The 16,207-nt window shown below is 45.6% G+C and overlaps 1 protein-coding gene across 4 annotated transcripts in view; it reads right to left on the bottom strand.

The window, feature by feature from the left end:
• Positions 1–16,207, bottom strand: part of LARGE2 (LARGE xylosyl- and glucuronyltransferase 2) — a 53,244-nt gene that overhangs the window by 11,597 nt on the left and 25,440 nt on the right. Inside the window, exons 2-5 of one of the 4 annotated variants that reach the window (XM_018554527.1) lie at positions 12,387–12,394; positions 2,964–3,150; positions 1,727–1,929; positions 472–554 (exon numbers count right to left, since the gene is read on the bottom strand). In XM_018554527.1, the coding sequence (XP_018410029.1) occupies positions 472–554; positions 1,727–1,929; positions 2,964–3,063 (386 nt within the window). In that variant the 5' untranslated portion in view covers positions 3,064–3,150; positions 12,387–12,394. Of the gene's footprint in view, positions 1–471; positions 555–1,726; positions 1,930–2,963; positions 3,151–12,386; positions 12,473–14,451; positions 14,511–16,207 lie in introns of those variants that run through there. The other 3 variants (XM_018554529.1, XM_018554530.1, XM_018554528.1) reach the window with 3 other exon arrangements.

Genomic DNA, 16,207 nt, shown 5'->3' with positions numbered 1-16,207 from the left:
GGTGTGGCATTCCTTGTTTTTTTTTGCTGGTTGCATGAGAGTGCCGGTTGCTTGAATGCTGGATAGTGGTGAGATTACTGTATATACATACACATCATATACATACACAAATACAGTGGTGTGTCTGTGGATGACATACAGCGCTATATTACATTTGTGTATTTTATATTTTCCTGGACTTCCGCTGTAAACATTAGCAGGGCCCCACTGAGTTTCCTAAAATCTTTTTATGGGTTTTTTTTTGTTTGTTTTGCCTTTTTTTGAAATTTAGCTACATTTTGATAAAAGTTGTTATAATGAAATAGTCATAAATAAGATACAGAGTGTAATAACAGGGCGGCTTGCAGCCTGTATTATTGTTGTCCTATGTAAGCCATGAAAGCCATCTCTTCCTATCCAAAAAAACATTTGGTTTGCAGGTGGGCTTTGCCTGAACTCGGACTGGAGGGCTTGAAGCAGTAGACGACCTACCTGTGGAAGAGTATGGACTTCACCAGAGTCACCACATCCCTGCTACTGTTGTGGCCGGCACAAACAATAGCAACGTGAATGAGCTGAAAGAGAAGCAAAGAGATACGGGGGTTCAGCATGGAGGGCAGAACCTACATTCTTCAAGCAAGCATGCACCCAGAGGGATAGGCCACCGCTGCTAAACTTTCAGGAAAATGCTAGCTGCCTGGCTATTAATTCAGCTCTCCTGGCTCTGAGTAAGGGCTAGTTCACACCAGAACTGTGTGCATCTGCGCAGCTGCCGTACGATGCATTTTGCCGTGATTTTACCGCGATTTAGGTGGGGTTTTTAGCTTAAAATGGCCTTTCAGGTGCACTCCAGTGCATTTGCATGTGTTCTTGGTGCATTTTTAAGCGTTCCGTTACAATCCGATGCAGCTAAAATGGGGCAAGCAGTATTTTTTCTAACTGCATCGGAAACGGACTGCACTGGTGTGAACAGAGCACCAGAAATCCCATAGGAAAGCATTGTGATGAGATTTTGATGCAGCTGGCAAACGTAATGGACTGCATTACAACTGCATCTGGTGTGAACTAGCCCTTACTGAGCTCACATTTGAATGGAGGACTACTGATCCCATCCATACCACCATGACCACATTGCGATCTTTGGTGAACTTCTAACCTTGGAACCCAACACTTCTCTGGCCGCATGCCTGTGTAGCCACTTAACAGCGTGTTACTAAGGTCTGCCATAGGAGGCGGCAGTTGGGTATTACAGATCTGCACACATATACTCGGGTCCATTTACCTACCTGCGTGTCTTTGGATTCTTTGACTTGACTCCTGATCTGTATACTATTTTTGTTATCATTCGCTACTGAGAAACATGGAAGCCATTGGACAGGACTGACAGCCAGGCAACTAGCGTTTTCACGACAGGTTGGCAATAGTGGCTCATGTGCCTCCCTTAGCAGTGGGGGGATATATTGCACATTTTCACATACTGTGCGTGTTATGGGGAATGCTCCGACAGCCGACTGATACCTACTAAAAGCCAAACAGCCACGTTGAGTCATCACCGGTCACCTTTAACTAGATTGGGCAATGTGAGAGATGTGATCACTGTTGATGGTTTGGTCCACTCCAACACAGGGAAGAAGGAGTAAATATTTCTGTAGCAGTGGAAGCAGCTGTGTGGGTTTGTTGTGAGAACTCGTAGGATCTCACTAAATATTTAGCGGCGGTGATAAACAGTAGACGTGGGGTCACTCACCTCGCATTTCTCCGTCAGACTCCTCTGTGAACACTGGCTGCTGTTGTCTCCGTCCGTTCCCTGATCCTCACCTCGGAGTTCCACCAACTGCAAGCGCAGCCTTCGGTTCTCCTCCTCGGCCTCCTGAAGGCGGACTTCCAAATCCTGCTGTGAGGCGGCTCTGGGGGGAAGACGTGGAACGGCGACCCCTGGGGATGGACCGTCTGAAAAGGGGCAAAGGAAGGCTCAAGCAAACACAATGGAATCTCCTACACTAATATATAGATAATATTTACACCTCTCTGAGATAAAACTGGATATCTGAAAGCAGAACTGCTGCCACAAATCTGATTAAACCTTACGGTGGGTCTCATTTTTGTCTAGGTTAAAAAAAATGGTTATACTCACCCAAATCTCGGAGCTAGCCAGCTGTCACAATTGCCACCTCCAGCCTCTCTCCTCCTAGACTGCAGCTGATACTGATAAAATGCATACCGTGTGCACCCCATTGCACCCCCACACGGCAAGTGTTAAGTGCTTGTTTAGTTTAGGGAGCTAAAATAACTGGGGGCTGGCCGTTAGACGGGCAAGTATTGCAAGGGTTATTGAAATGTGTGCCCAGAGTTCTGCTTTAAGAGTTATAAGAAGAATAAATGGTTTTAATGTTAATATTCCATTACACATGTTTAACTGTTTTATAGATTTTTAGTTTCTATATAACATTTTTATGTTACAAATAAAAGTGGAACAGAGGTGCACCCATGACACTGGTTTTGAAGAGCATTCGGTGTGTTCTACAGACAGGGCACAGCATTTGCTGGTTCCTTTTAGACCGTCTCTCTCTCGTTTTCTAACAAACTCTGTACAGAGCAGGGGGGCTGAGAGAATGAAGCGAGTCACTTCTCTGCCTCAATCAGCTGTGCGTGTTATCTGAGCTTCAGCCCTGTAAACCATTACTTTTTAAGTTAGACTGATGAAGTAAAATGGAGCCGAGAGCTCCGCCAGCTTGCTAAAAATATGACATTAATATTCAAATTTACTCAACTAAGTGTTGCTTGTTTGTTCTTTAGCTCTTTTACCAATAAAACACCCGCCAGGGGCTTTACCAGTCCTTTTCTCCATCCAAAAGTTAAAGTTTTGCCTTTAAAATATTCACCTTTTTTTTCCCTGAAGCCGATGTAAATAAACTTTAATTTTCCTGCTAGTGTCTCATTCAAGTGAATGCAGCGCTATGATGTCACACGTGAATTATACTCACATCCCGTGTCACCGACAGACAGGTAGAGCCAGGTCACGACGGACAGAAGCAAAGCGGTGACGATCAAGAGGCGGGACTTGTTGCGGCACGGGCACAGCATGATTCGGTCCCAGGCGCCTCTCTGGTGTGCCTCCCGGGAACGGTCAGGTGGGGAAGTCCAGGATCACCGCCGGCAACATCCTACAATCTGCTAAATCAGAGAGAGAGAGAGAGAGAGAGAGAGAGAGAGAGAGGATGAGTTCCATGGCGTTCCGGGGATCAGACCTATTGGCTCATTACATGTACAGGTTCAGCTTCCTGCTTGGAAAAACTGCAGAAGTGGCCATGCTTTACTTCTCTCGCTCAGTGCAAGTCTGTGGGTCAGGCCTGACTGGACTGCAGACTATATCTTATGTAAGGCCAACTCAACCTACCCCCGTAGCCCAGCTGAACTCTCCTGTATAAAACTGAATAGATTCCAGGCACTGCTGGCTGACCTCACAGAGAATGCTGGGTGCCTGGCTGTCATGCTGATCCAACGGTTTCAGCAGTTTGAGTCACTGACCTGGGATGAGGATGCAGATCAGGAGTGATGACTTCACTCTCACTTTCCCGATGCTTATTCCGGAAGAGTGCATCTGATGGCATTAAAGCCACAGCCAGGCAACTATTTTTAGGAGATCAGCAAAGGCAGTAGATGAAAAATACAGTACCGTGGAATAGGGCTGGGTCCCTGACAGTCCCTGCAAGGCAAGCTGCCAGTTGTAATTCACCAGCAGCGGGACAGTTTGCCTACTGCAGAACATGTCCTTGAAGTTGCCTGTCATCTTAAAGCAGTCTGCGGTGTCACCGATCGCTAGCAGTATTGGCGGCCTTTACACCGCCTGGATGACAGGTCCACTTTAAAGTGAGAAAAATAGTCCTGACATTAACAGAACTGAGAAACAATAGAAATCAGCAGCAGCTCATTTTCCAGGATTGTGATCAAAGCCGTCTCATGGAGCACTGGCCATCCGATTAATTCATACCCCCCCCGATGGCTGCAGTGGGAAGAAACTCAAGGGGAATTCACACACATACACCGGCTTCCTTCCAGTAGCCCCCCCCCCCCTTCCCAAAAGGTTCTCAAATTTCCCTTTTAAGATTAAAAAAAAGTTTAAAATGGAAGGAAATTACTTAAAAGGAGACTTCCAGTTCCAGTAGAATATTCCCCTTTCCCTTTGTCTTGCACCTGATTCAAGAGACAACCTGACCGCCAGCAAGGAGAAGCCGCATTCATAAGTCCATCTCAGGAAGAGAACCAAATATCCCTTTCCCTGCCCCAGGTCTTCCTGCGCCCCTCTCTGGTCAGACGTACTGGAAATGATCCTGTTCTGAAATGCCCACTACTATACAGGAAAGGTAATCATTTATACTGCCGATAAGCTCCAGATTGTAAAAGCCAGAACACCAAAGAAATAACGTTTCATTTGGGATTATATTGAATCATTCTGTAAATAATAATTAGTTAAATCAACACGGCCGGTATAAAAGGCTTAATCTGTCTTCATATTGGCTCTGCACAGCAGTTCTCAACGAGTCAAAGATTATCGTTCAGAAAGCGAACGCGATTGGGTTTTCGTACGATAAGTCGGCCAGTGGGTGGGAAAGTGAACGATCACAATTACTGCACAACTGGCTGAATCTCCTCGGTCAGGCTGGAAAACTTGAATAGCTAGAACAGCCTCATCATTGAACAGTTGCCCCTTCAAGCTGAACAGACACGTAAAAATGGGTCAAACTAGAGAAATCACTCCATTCCCCCATTCAGGCTAAACAATGTGAATGGACGAATCCCCCCAGCCCCCCCCTACCTGGCTCCTTTGTTGTTGAGATTGTTGAGCCAGGTAATGTTGGCAGGACCACCCATGGCTCGATTTTTGACCAGTTCACAGAAATTGGCCAACATTTGAGCCGTGTATGGCCAGCATGAGGAATACCAACTCCCAGCTGCCATTTGTTTTCTTTGATCCCCCATCAGACGGGTTAGGGCCATAACTATGACTGTACAGGGGACGCTGAAGTGTGCACATAGCAGACGCTTGGAGCTACAAGAGTAAGGTAGGACTTGTATGTAGAGTATATAACTCATTCGGAGATGAAATAGGCCCGGTATAAGTTCTGCTTCAAGTTAAGGTTGGGATGTATGAGACACAATTACTCAGGGCTGTCCCTTTAAGGAGGCAGCCTGAGGCTGTTGGCTCAGATGGCATCTTTGGGTCACGTGGGGCGGGCGCAGCAGGCAAGAGTGGCATGGCACAATGTTTGCAGTGTGCCTGCCATCCCCTTTCCGGACAGAGCGTCCCAGGTTGCTAAGACCCGTACGGGGAGATGTGTGAGGGCTGTACACATCCCCTGCACACGCATCTAAGCAACCTGGGACGCTCTTGTCGGCATCCCGCCCAGCTCCTGCCAACCAGTGACGCCGGCCAGAGATTCACAGGCTGCCAATAGCTGGGTGGGGAGATGCAGAGCCCTCCACCATCACCACCCCACCTCAGGCGGCAAAAAGGTTAGGCACACCTCTGCCACCACTCAATGTCCTCCCTTTGGGTAGAGATTTCAGCGATCAGTCACCCCGAGCCTTGTGTTGCAGTAAAATCTTTGCAGTGGGAGATGAAAGGAGTCGCAGGGAGTGACGGCTGTCAGTGTAAGCTCCTGGAAATCCTCAGTGTGATCTTTTTAGCTTTGTGGGTTGCGAGATTTCCGGCACTCTTTCCCAGTAAAAACCGACATCAAATGTGGGAAAAACAAGAGAAGCATTTGATGGTAATTGCGTCGGGATTTGAGATTTCCGGCATCGCTTTCCAGTAAAAATTCCATCCAATATGAGGAAAGCAAAATGAGTATTTGATGTTATGTCAGGATAATACCTGGCCTGTATTGTGCACATTGGCCAACCAGGAGGAGGGAATCTCACAGGACACGGGACCATTACTCATACAAGTCTATGGTCAAGCCCAACCGGAACTGGCAGGGAGACTGGTCATCAGTAGCATCAGGACCCATACCGTCATTCCTTCCCAACTGGGGGGGGGGGGTCAGCAAAATACAACTGGTTATAAAACCTCTGTGTGTCATAATGAGCCTCTCTGGTCCTTACAACACCTACAATTATCCCTCAATTGCCCAGTGGCAATCAGTCTGGAGGAGGCGTTTATGGAGCATCTATGTGCCGAGTCTGACATAAGTACGCATTTTCATACTGCATATGCACAGGGTTCAGGGGGGATGTATGTGGGGCCCAAGTCAGGAGGACGCAGCACAATCTGGGCCAGCAAGGCGACATCTGTTCCATTGCAGGACCCACTACTGTTTTTCGTGCATCTTGTCCAATGGAAACCAGCAACACACATTTCTTCCTATTAAAAAAGCAGGAATGACCCTACCCTATCCTAGTCCTAGCACTACCCCATCCCATCCAGGCACTCCGTATCATCCTTTAGGGCAGGGGTAGACAAACTCTGGCCCTACAGCTGTGGGTGAAACTACAAATCCTATCATGTATCTGCCTCTGGAAGTCATGTCTGTGGCTCTCAAGCGTCTTGCAATGCCTGGTGAGATTAGTAGTTTCATTACAGCTGGAGGGTCAAAGTTTGGCTAGCCTTGCTTTGGGGCAGGGGTGGGCAACTCCGGCAATCCAGCTGTGCTTTTACTACAAATCCCAATGTGCCTCTGCGAGTCATGGCTGTAGCTGTCAGTCTTGCAATGCCTCATGGGACAACAGCTGGAGGGCCGGAGTTGCCCACCCCTGCTTTAGGATAACCCTGAAATGCCTTGATCCTTGCATTGGGCCATCGAATCAGGACCAGACTGGGAAGTTTATGGACACCCCAAGTGTTGTTTTTGACAAAAAGCCGACATATGTATCCTGCATGTGAAGGGGGCTTCCAGTGCAACTCCTTTTAGCCAGATGAAAGGTACGTACCTGTAATAACATAAAAAGCGGCTTTATGAAGGTTCTAGAAGGAAATCTGGAACTAAGCAGTATCATGCGTGGAATGTGTCAGGTACACCATGGACTTATCCTGCTCAGCCTTGAGTCTTTGGAATGTGGAGACCTGCAGATATGCATCTTGTTCTCAGATTCCGTCCCGGGACGTTAAATAAAAGGACAATTTCGGGCTTGTCAGACAAGTATCCGCTGATCGCTGCGTCCTCCCATGCCCTTCCTGCTCTGGGCTGCAGGGAATTTACTTTTAGTACCATGGATATCTAATAGGAGGGAGCGAAAGGATTTTCTAATTCCATAGACTGCATTTTATACTATGTTACTATAGAGCAGACACAGGCATACCATAGACGATAGACACATAAAAATTATAATAATAATAATAATTATAATAATGTCAAATCTGCTTACCTACTGTGATAACACACAGGAGCTCAATGTTGGGCCAATGACTCAGGAGTCCTGGAGAACTATGGTGCTCTAGATCAGGCTTTGGCAACCAGGGGGCCGGGGTACAACATGGGGGCCAGGGTACAACCAGGGGTTCATGGTACACTGGCAAGCCTTCTGGCTTCCTCAGGGGTGCCTCCACATTTTGTAGTAGTGGGACTGTGATGTGAAGGGGGGAATGAAGATTGAGATAAAGGGGGCTCCTGCTGTAAAAGGGGAACTCTGATGTGATGGGGGGGCTCGGATATGAAAGAGGCTTCTGACATGAAGGGAGGCTACTGATGCCAAGGGTGACTCTGATGTGAAGGAGGGGGTCTTGGTCTAAGAGGACTTTGTTTGCATGTTTTTGCCCTTAAAATCTATGAAATTTTTGACCGGTGTGCCTCAAGATTTTGCATACTTTTAAAGGGTTCCGTGACTGAAAAAAGGTTGAGAAGCGCTGATCTGGAGAGAGCAGAGCAGAAGTCGTTTGTTTTCGTACTATCTAATAAAACCCTACATGGACCTGTACAGAGCAGGAGGGGAAGAGTCACTACTATGACTCCATCTGTGGGTAAACTTCAGCTTGAGCTATTGAGCTATGTGCACGGCAGTTTTTCTTTTCATCAAATCAGATAAGGACGGCCTGGAAAACAATATATATGGAAACTGCAGCGGTGATAATCTGAGGTCAAAGTGTCACTGGAAGTACTCTTCCTGCAACCCGTGCTGGGTAATGTCTCATCTTCCTCCTTCGTGTATCACATTCAAAGATTTAAATCCTATTGATGATCTTGAGAAACCTTTTTTTTTTTTTCTTGCATCAGGACATCAAAAAGCCTGACGTGGGTGTATCTGGCAACAATCCTCCCAAATCACAAGCAAGGGTTCCCAGATAACCAGAGCACCATCTGGGGAGCATTGAAGACTGACGCAGTACAGTAATGTCTGGATGAACCTGAAGAGGGACTAGGCATGTACACTGTGGTCCCCGTATGTATCTAAAGATATACTTCAGCCACAACTCAAAATGAAACCTTGAAAGTCTATCCAAAGCCAAAATAATTTTAATTTTGGATAGAGTTGGTTAAAACCCTGTCGGCTATTTATTTTTTTAATGTGTATTGTGCGGAGACACAAACAGGAAGTGGGAGGGCGACTCATTCAGTGACAAAAAAAAGATTAAGTGGCCACATTGGAAAATTTCCCCTCACCTCCTGTTCTTGTGACAACTGTGAAATATTAGATTTCTAAACCTTTCCTACTCTGGGCCCTGTCACACCATTAAGAGCGCGTTCCAGTGCGTTTGGCCTCTGGAACGCACCCTGGCCGGCTCACTGTTTTGGGGCGGGAGGAGGTGTGGCGGTGCATTGATCTCAATGACACATTAGTGCCTGCATTTCGGTCCAGTGCGATCTGCAAAAAATGCTGCATGCACTATTTTTTGCAGATCGCACTGGACCGGAAACGCAGGCACTAATGTGCCATGCGTTCAGGTGTCGGCGATCGCACCATGGGCAGGGGGCGTGGCTGTGGTGCCATTGAGTTCAATGCACCGTCACACCCTCTCCCACCCCAAAACAAGTGAGCCGGCCGAGTTGCGTTCCAGAGGCCGAACTCACTCTTGATGGTGTGACTGGGCCCTCTATCAAAGACAAAATAATCATTAGCTTGGATTAATTAATCTGTAAACCCTCAAAAGTTTGCAAGGCTCACAATTTGGATGGGTTGGTCCTGGACAAATGGCAAACGCACTCATCAATTCATAACCAGCTTTAAAGTACGGTGCACATGGAAGGGCTTTACATAGTACAAAAGCAAAAATCTCCCATCACACTCACCAGCCAGCCTGCAAAAAGATGACAGTCTTAGACAGAGACAGAGGTTTTAACCAACTTTTGCAAAATGCAAAATATGTGAAAGCCGCACTGCCTTGTTCAGGCCCCCTGTGTAGTGCGGTCCTAACTCTAATCTACGAGAGCCTCCATCTTGGAGCATCTATAGCAAAGGATGAATTGGGTGCAGGTTCGCCAGGAGGTAAGCCCATTCCTCCTACGTGGCTGACAAAGGAGTAATAAATAAGAAATACACAGCAGTGAACCAGTCCAGGGAGCGCCAAGAGTCAAAAGAATTTCAAACACAACTTAACGTCTCCCATCCCCCTCTTAAATACATATTGAGGAGGAAAAAAAAAGAAGGATAATCAGTAAACTTGGGAAATTCCTGAAACGCTTCACCCCTACGGGCCCGCCAGCCCCCTATATGAAGCGCACACACCCTCCTCTCCTATACTGCGACTACCGCTCTGCCCGGTCTGTGGAATTTTAATTTCTAATCCATTAACTGCAATCCTCTGTTAATAAAAGGTCATTATAGAAGCACTGGGCTCGCTCGAAAGGAGAAGAGTTTTGCTTCCAGCTATAGGCGCAGGTTCGTTAGTTCAGGCCATTTATTAACGTATTAATAGAGTTCATTTATTCTGGGATTGAGCAACACCAAGTTTATGGAGGACGAGAGTTCTTTCATTTAATCCCGGGCTCTCTAGCACAGTGTCCTATTGACCATCCACAAATAGAAAGCTCTGATGGTAAAGAGAACCCGTATTTTGTGTTGACTGGGAAAAGTAATGTAGGGGACACATGGTAAGTATTTCCAACGAAAGCAAAAAAAAAATTGATTCCAGATTCATCGTTCAACTTTCTAATCATTGATGGGGTCAAACAGATGATCAATTTTGACCGCAGTAACGAAGGAGCATGTTAGAAAATGTTCTCAAGCAAACGAATGCAGTGAAATCGACAAGTCTCTGATGGAATTATCAAATGTTCCCAAGGGAAATTTTTCGAATGAACGTTTGTAGAAGAAAAAAATACCCGCGTATACCCAACTCAACAAAAATTTGACAGCAAATTCTCTAGACCCAAGTGCCATCACAAGGGGGACAAGGTAACATGCATAGCCCAAGAAGGATTTCAGTGATTTACTCCTGTAAAAGTCCACAAATGATCTTAACTTGGCTAATACAGAAGCTTTTCACAATATCCCTGAAAGCAGAAACAACGAGACTAATAGATGAGAGCGGAAGGTACTTCGGTGGCACAAAGCACATTACTTTTGGAGATTATTAGTATTGCAAAGAGTGGCAGGAGGTGTTCAAAAGGGTCATCCGCCCCCTAGGCCCTGTTATTACAGAGTAGAGTTGGCTGGATCAGTTTACAAGTCCTTTGGTAGAAAACCGTTGGTAAAACCGTGCCCATAGAGTTTCTCTAACGTGGTCTAGTCCTGGTGTTCGGCCATCATTGTTCCAAAAGTGGCATATGTTCCAGACCAACAGCAGGAGCCACACAAACATGATTTCTTCTACCCAAAGTCTTGGAGGCTTTTCTGTTGTTGTGTTCCCCCGGCTATCAGCAAACTTCCAGATTGTACAAGCCGGCTCCTGAAGTCTAAAAAGTCATTTATACACTTTTGCTGAATTATCTGAATGTCCGGCAAAGTGACAAGTAAGTGATGAAAGGATCAATCCTCACAAACCTTAAATTACTTTACACTGCAACAACCGGCTTCCTACATCTCTCTGGAATCCTAACAGCACAATCCCCTCATCACACTTCCTGGGTCACTTATTTACTACAATCATGTAAAACTTAAAAAGAAATTCAACAGAGTAAGATATAGTTGTAACAGTCACACGGTGTGGGCAGGGTTAGGAAAAGGTGCAAATATCTGCCATCGGGGGGGGTTTGTTAACACCAGCTGTGTTGAGTTGCATTTTTTTTTTGAATGCATCCAAAATGCAAGCACAGTAAAAGGTGCCCATACACCTTACGATTATCGGACGATAATCGTATGCGATCGACTTTTCGTCCGATAATCGTATGTCTGCATTGCAGTGTCCGACCGACAATACTGTACAATCGTACGACTTTTGACGGTCAAGCATGTTTGAAAACTTTGCTAGATCGTACGATGTTCGCATGGTTGGTGGCGTTTCTGTCCGTCAAAAGTCGTACGATGTACACTGCGCTTGCGCTAACGAAAATACGGCAAATCAATTACCACATTTCCTCCAGGTGCTTTTGGTTAATTACGGCTAAATGATTCTTGCGATCATCGGGGCAGGATGGGGCTGCCGTACGAACATTGTACGACTATTCGATCGGATGAAAAGTTTCGTCCGATAATCGTAAGGTGTATGGGCACCTTTAATCCAATTATTTTCAATCACAGCATTGCGTTCAGTTCCAGTGCTTTACAAAAGAAGTACAGCAGCATGCATTTGTTTTGCACACGGGAACACGCCTGAATGCATGTAAACGAAATAGAACATACAAGCGAAAATAATGTTTGCATTCTAATCATAATCAGGATTATGGAGTAAAAAAGCAGAAGAAAAAAATGTAACACACTGGATGCATGAAAAACACGCTACAAACACGCATGCAGAATCGCACACTGAATGCGGGGATTTTGGGGTGAAGAAGCCCTTAATGTTTTCTGCTGTCTGGGGCTGTTAGAGAGATATACATTCACAAAGGTTTGGCCAAAAAGGAAGCAAGCTAATTGCAAATTTTCCCTCAGCTCCAGTCTGGTGATACAGTAAAAACCCAACAGAGGTTCTGCTCATTTGGCTGGACATCTTATATCGGGGTGATCAGTACCTACTACAGCTGTTCTCACGGTGAAATATCTGGAAAACATGACCCATTGGGGGTACAGGAGTTCTGGAGTTGACAAATATTGCTGTACAATTTCTATAAAATTAAAAGCTAAACTGACTTTGTGAAAGTTGTTATTCTACAAATAATTTTAAGAGAGCTCACTTGTAGAGTCCTCAAAAACTAAAAATGCCAAAATGTGCAACTTAACCCACCAGAGTCCACACAAAGCCGAAATATTACCGTTCAGCAACTGTAAGCTCCGCAATATAGAGGTAGCTTATGAATGACTGCAAGGTGACTTCTACAAAAGTGCAATATGGAAGCACATCTCTGCTTACTATTCCTTCCAGATATATTCTGTACCTGCATTCCTATTCCGTCCCGAGGTGCTGTAGACAGAGGAGATGGCGGCGTTGTCTGTACCTGAAGCTCAGCTCCCCTTCATGTGCAGAATGTAAGGAGGAGGTGGAGACCCTGGATGGTAAGGAGCTGAACACGTGGGGAGGGGGGAGTAGAGTTATGAATAGGTGTGTGGGGAGGTGAATGAGAAGGTGGAGTAATAAAACGTGTCAAAAGTAAAGTAAAGTAATTAACTCCAAGTTCAAGGTCAAAACTTTCCTAGTCATGAACTGAGAAAAAAGTTTAAAGAGCTTCCGTCAGAAAAAGCAGACACATTTCTGGTCTATGGACCATAAGTCCGCTAGGATCTCATGACCCAAGGTCCACATTGAAAGGTTCGGGTTTCATTCTCGAATACAGGAGTACATTATTAACCACGAGCAATCTCATGGGGCAGTAACCAATGAACTAACCAATCAGAATTGATCTTTGCAGCTCTTTCAACAGTACACAGAGCTTTGATTGGGTACCATGACTAATGAACACTGCCTCGTCCAGTCATTAAGACTAGAATTTCTCAACCTTTTTATAGTCATGGTACCATTTAAGAGTATGGAAAATCTCAAGGCATCCTACCCCATCAGAGTCACCCTCTTTCGCATCAGAGTCCCCAGTCCCCCCCTTCATATCAGCATCCCACCATCCCATTGGGAGCTGGAGCAGCAACATGGCAGATAGCGGGAGGCAGAGCAGACCTGGACAGAGGCGAACTTCCATCTTTTTCTGACCAGATCCCACCCTTGGTGGATGAGCATAAATCATTTACATGGTGCTGGAGACCAGCCCAAGGCACCACTAAGGAAGCCAGAAGGCACCCCAGTGTGTCAGGGGACCCTGGTTGAGAAAGTCTGGTTTAAGCCATTTTTACATCCATTGCATGAGTTAAAACACACACCAGCTAGCACGTTTGGACTGTAGCTCTAAATGTGTTTTGGAGATATTTCCATTCTTTCCCAATAGGCACTCTATTCATGCAGTAACACCACATGTGACCCTTAGTGTAGCACGATGGTAACATCTTAAACCACATGTGCTGTGTTGCGATGCACTGGGGGGGGGCTTAAGGCAAGGGGTGGACAAATAACATAGAATTCAGGAGTCTGCAGGCCAGGCCCTAAAGGAACTTTATGAAATAGCAATGCACAATCTGTTTGTGTGCGTACCTGACTCCCGAATTCCATGTCATTTGCCCACCCCTGCCTTAAGGGCCCATGTCCACCGTTGCTTCATATTTTTGATGTGTATTGTTTGATGCATTAATACATTGTAGTCCATCACAAGACTGAGCTTGGAGCGGTGATTACTTTACAACACACACAGGGACCATGGGGAACAAAAGTAGCCCCCCTCCAGAAGGAAGGACAGTGTCAGCACCAATTCAGAGATGATTTGAGGATCTACAGCCGAGTGATACACAAATAAGATAAATCTTTGTTAATAGTTAAAGGTAACTCAATGTATTTTTAAGATTTAACTCGTGAGTTTACTGTCACTTTAAATAAAGATCTGGGCTGCAAGGAATAAACACTTCTGACCAAAGCTCTTCCATCGCCCGGGGAGGGTAAAGCAATAAGGTCACTCAACTAAAAAAGGAAGGGCATGGAATGGATTTAGCTGGCAGACAGATGAGTTGCGCCTCATTCTGAATATTCCCAAACATGGAGAACCAAGCAAATCATTCGGAGCAGTTTTTCCCTTCGATTTTCTCCTCTTTAGTAACAACGGAAAACTACTCTGCTAAACGTAAGCCCGAGTACAGTATAAAAACACATCAGCAACAGGATTTAATCCACATCTCATGGCAAGAAACATGCAAGCAATTCCAACTACGACAGCAAACTTCCAGGCTGCCTGAACTCCATCCCAGGCTGCCAGCAAGATACAAAAACAGTGTGAAGTCCAAGCTTCAAGGTCAGCGATAACGGGTCACATTGTGACATCACGGCTTCTACATGCCTGCATACTACCGCCAGTATAATCTATCCATGCATTATGTACACACACCCACACCGCCACATAATAAACTTACACACGCAGCTATTGTCTGGGGGAGCCACGTCCAAGAATCAGCCTTTGTTTTATTTTCTTGGCACCGAAAGCTGAACACACTTACAAAGGAAGTGACAGGCTGGCGACAGAGAACGGATACAGTCGCACTTATTATATATAATAGCTCAGCGTCATTCATTCATTATTGCTTCCGAGGTGCTCAGGGTGCTACGCAATGCTTGATGTGTTCAAAGTTTACTGCCGGGAGGAAAAACTTACTTGCCGATTGCCTCTACTTCTGTAATCTCTGCACCTGACTGCCCTACTGTCCTAATACTCTCAATGGGACATTGTAAAATAATGCAAAGCTGTAAAAGTACAAGCGGTGTTCCAAATGTTAATCTTTTACCTAGGGATGCACCAATACTAGTACCAGTGCCGACACGAGTATTTGGGCAGGTACTCGCCCAAATGCTCCGATACCGGAAATTCCGACCAAAAGAAGATCTCCTGCCTACCTGATTGGTTAGGAAACCGATTTCACTTGTTATGACCTGCCTCCTGGCTTCCTGATTGGCTGCCTAGGAACAAGTGAAGCTGACTTCCTAGCCAATCAGGAAGCCGGGAATCGGGTCATGACGTGCCGCATGGCTTCTAGATTGGCTAGGAAGCCAGCTTCACTTGTTGGTAGGCATGAAGGGGGCTTGCCCCTGAAACACGTCAATCTTGGCTGACTGGAGCCGGTGGACGGTGATGTGACCGGAGGCTACCGTTTTACATAGTTGGGGTGATATCATGTTGGGTTAACAGACAGTGTGGCCTCTTGTTTGTTGTTAAAGCTCGATGAAAACGTTTGCTTGCGAGTACATTTATCCCTTGTTTTATTTATCCTAATAAACGATTTTACGCACGGAGGTGGCGCTCTGTTCCCTTTTGTTTACTTGTTGGTAGGCAGCCAATCAGAAAGCAAGGAGGCACGTCATGACTCGCGTCCCGGCTTCCTGATTGGTCAGGAAGCCATGCTACCCAGCAACAAGTGAAGCCCGCTTCCTAGCCAATCAGGAAGCCAGGAGGAGAGTCATGACGCTAAAAAAACCGACTTCATAGGCAATTAGGAAGTCAGGCGACAGGTCATGATCCGCCTCCTGACTTCCTAATAATCAGGGTGCATGGCACCGGCACTCGGCATCGGTGAGTACCGGGGAAAAAATTAAATACATTGTTTTTTTTTTTGTTTTTTTTTTAAATCGGTATTTGTACCCGATACCGAAAAATCCGTATCGGTGCATCCCTACTTTTAATCACACTGCAGCTTCATTCACACACAGTGGAGCATGAGAAGAAGGTTGCACAGTAGGGACATGTGACAAGAGGCTGCAGAAGCAAGCCAAGCCTGCTGATCCTAAATGCATGATACTGAATAAAATGTAATATGGACCTAGAGTTCAAAACATTTGCTCTGTTATAAGAACCCCTAGAAATGTTAGTTTTGTCTGAAAAACATACCCTTTGTCTTAAATTCCTCCTGAAAAATAGCCAGTCTGTCCAATCCAGGGGCAGCAGCATATGTTTTAGGAGTCATCTCCATTGACAACAACTAGAGAAAACCTCAAACGTAAGATGCCACCCGTCATTTTTAACCACTTGCTGCCCGGAGCAATGTCTTACATTTGCACACACATGATAAAATCAGAATTTTTGGTTGAAAACTGCTTCAGACCCCCAAACAATTATATATTCTCTGAAAGCAGAGGCCCCGTAGAATAAAAAGATGCTAGTTGGACTTTTGTATGCCG

Source organism: Nanorana parkeri, unplaced genomic scaffold (genome assembly GCF_000935625.1).
Source record: "Nanorana parkeri isolate BGI_ZX_2015 unplaced genomic scaffold, ASM93562v1 scaffold163, whole genome shotgun sequence".
In the NCBI taxonomy this organism is placed as follows: Eukaryota; Metazoa; Chordata; class Amphibia; order Anura; family Dicroglossidae; genus Nanorana; species Nanorana parkeri.
The sequence above is the reverse complement of the archived record's forward strand: the minus strand, read 5'-3'. Positions and strand labels throughout refer to the sequence as shown.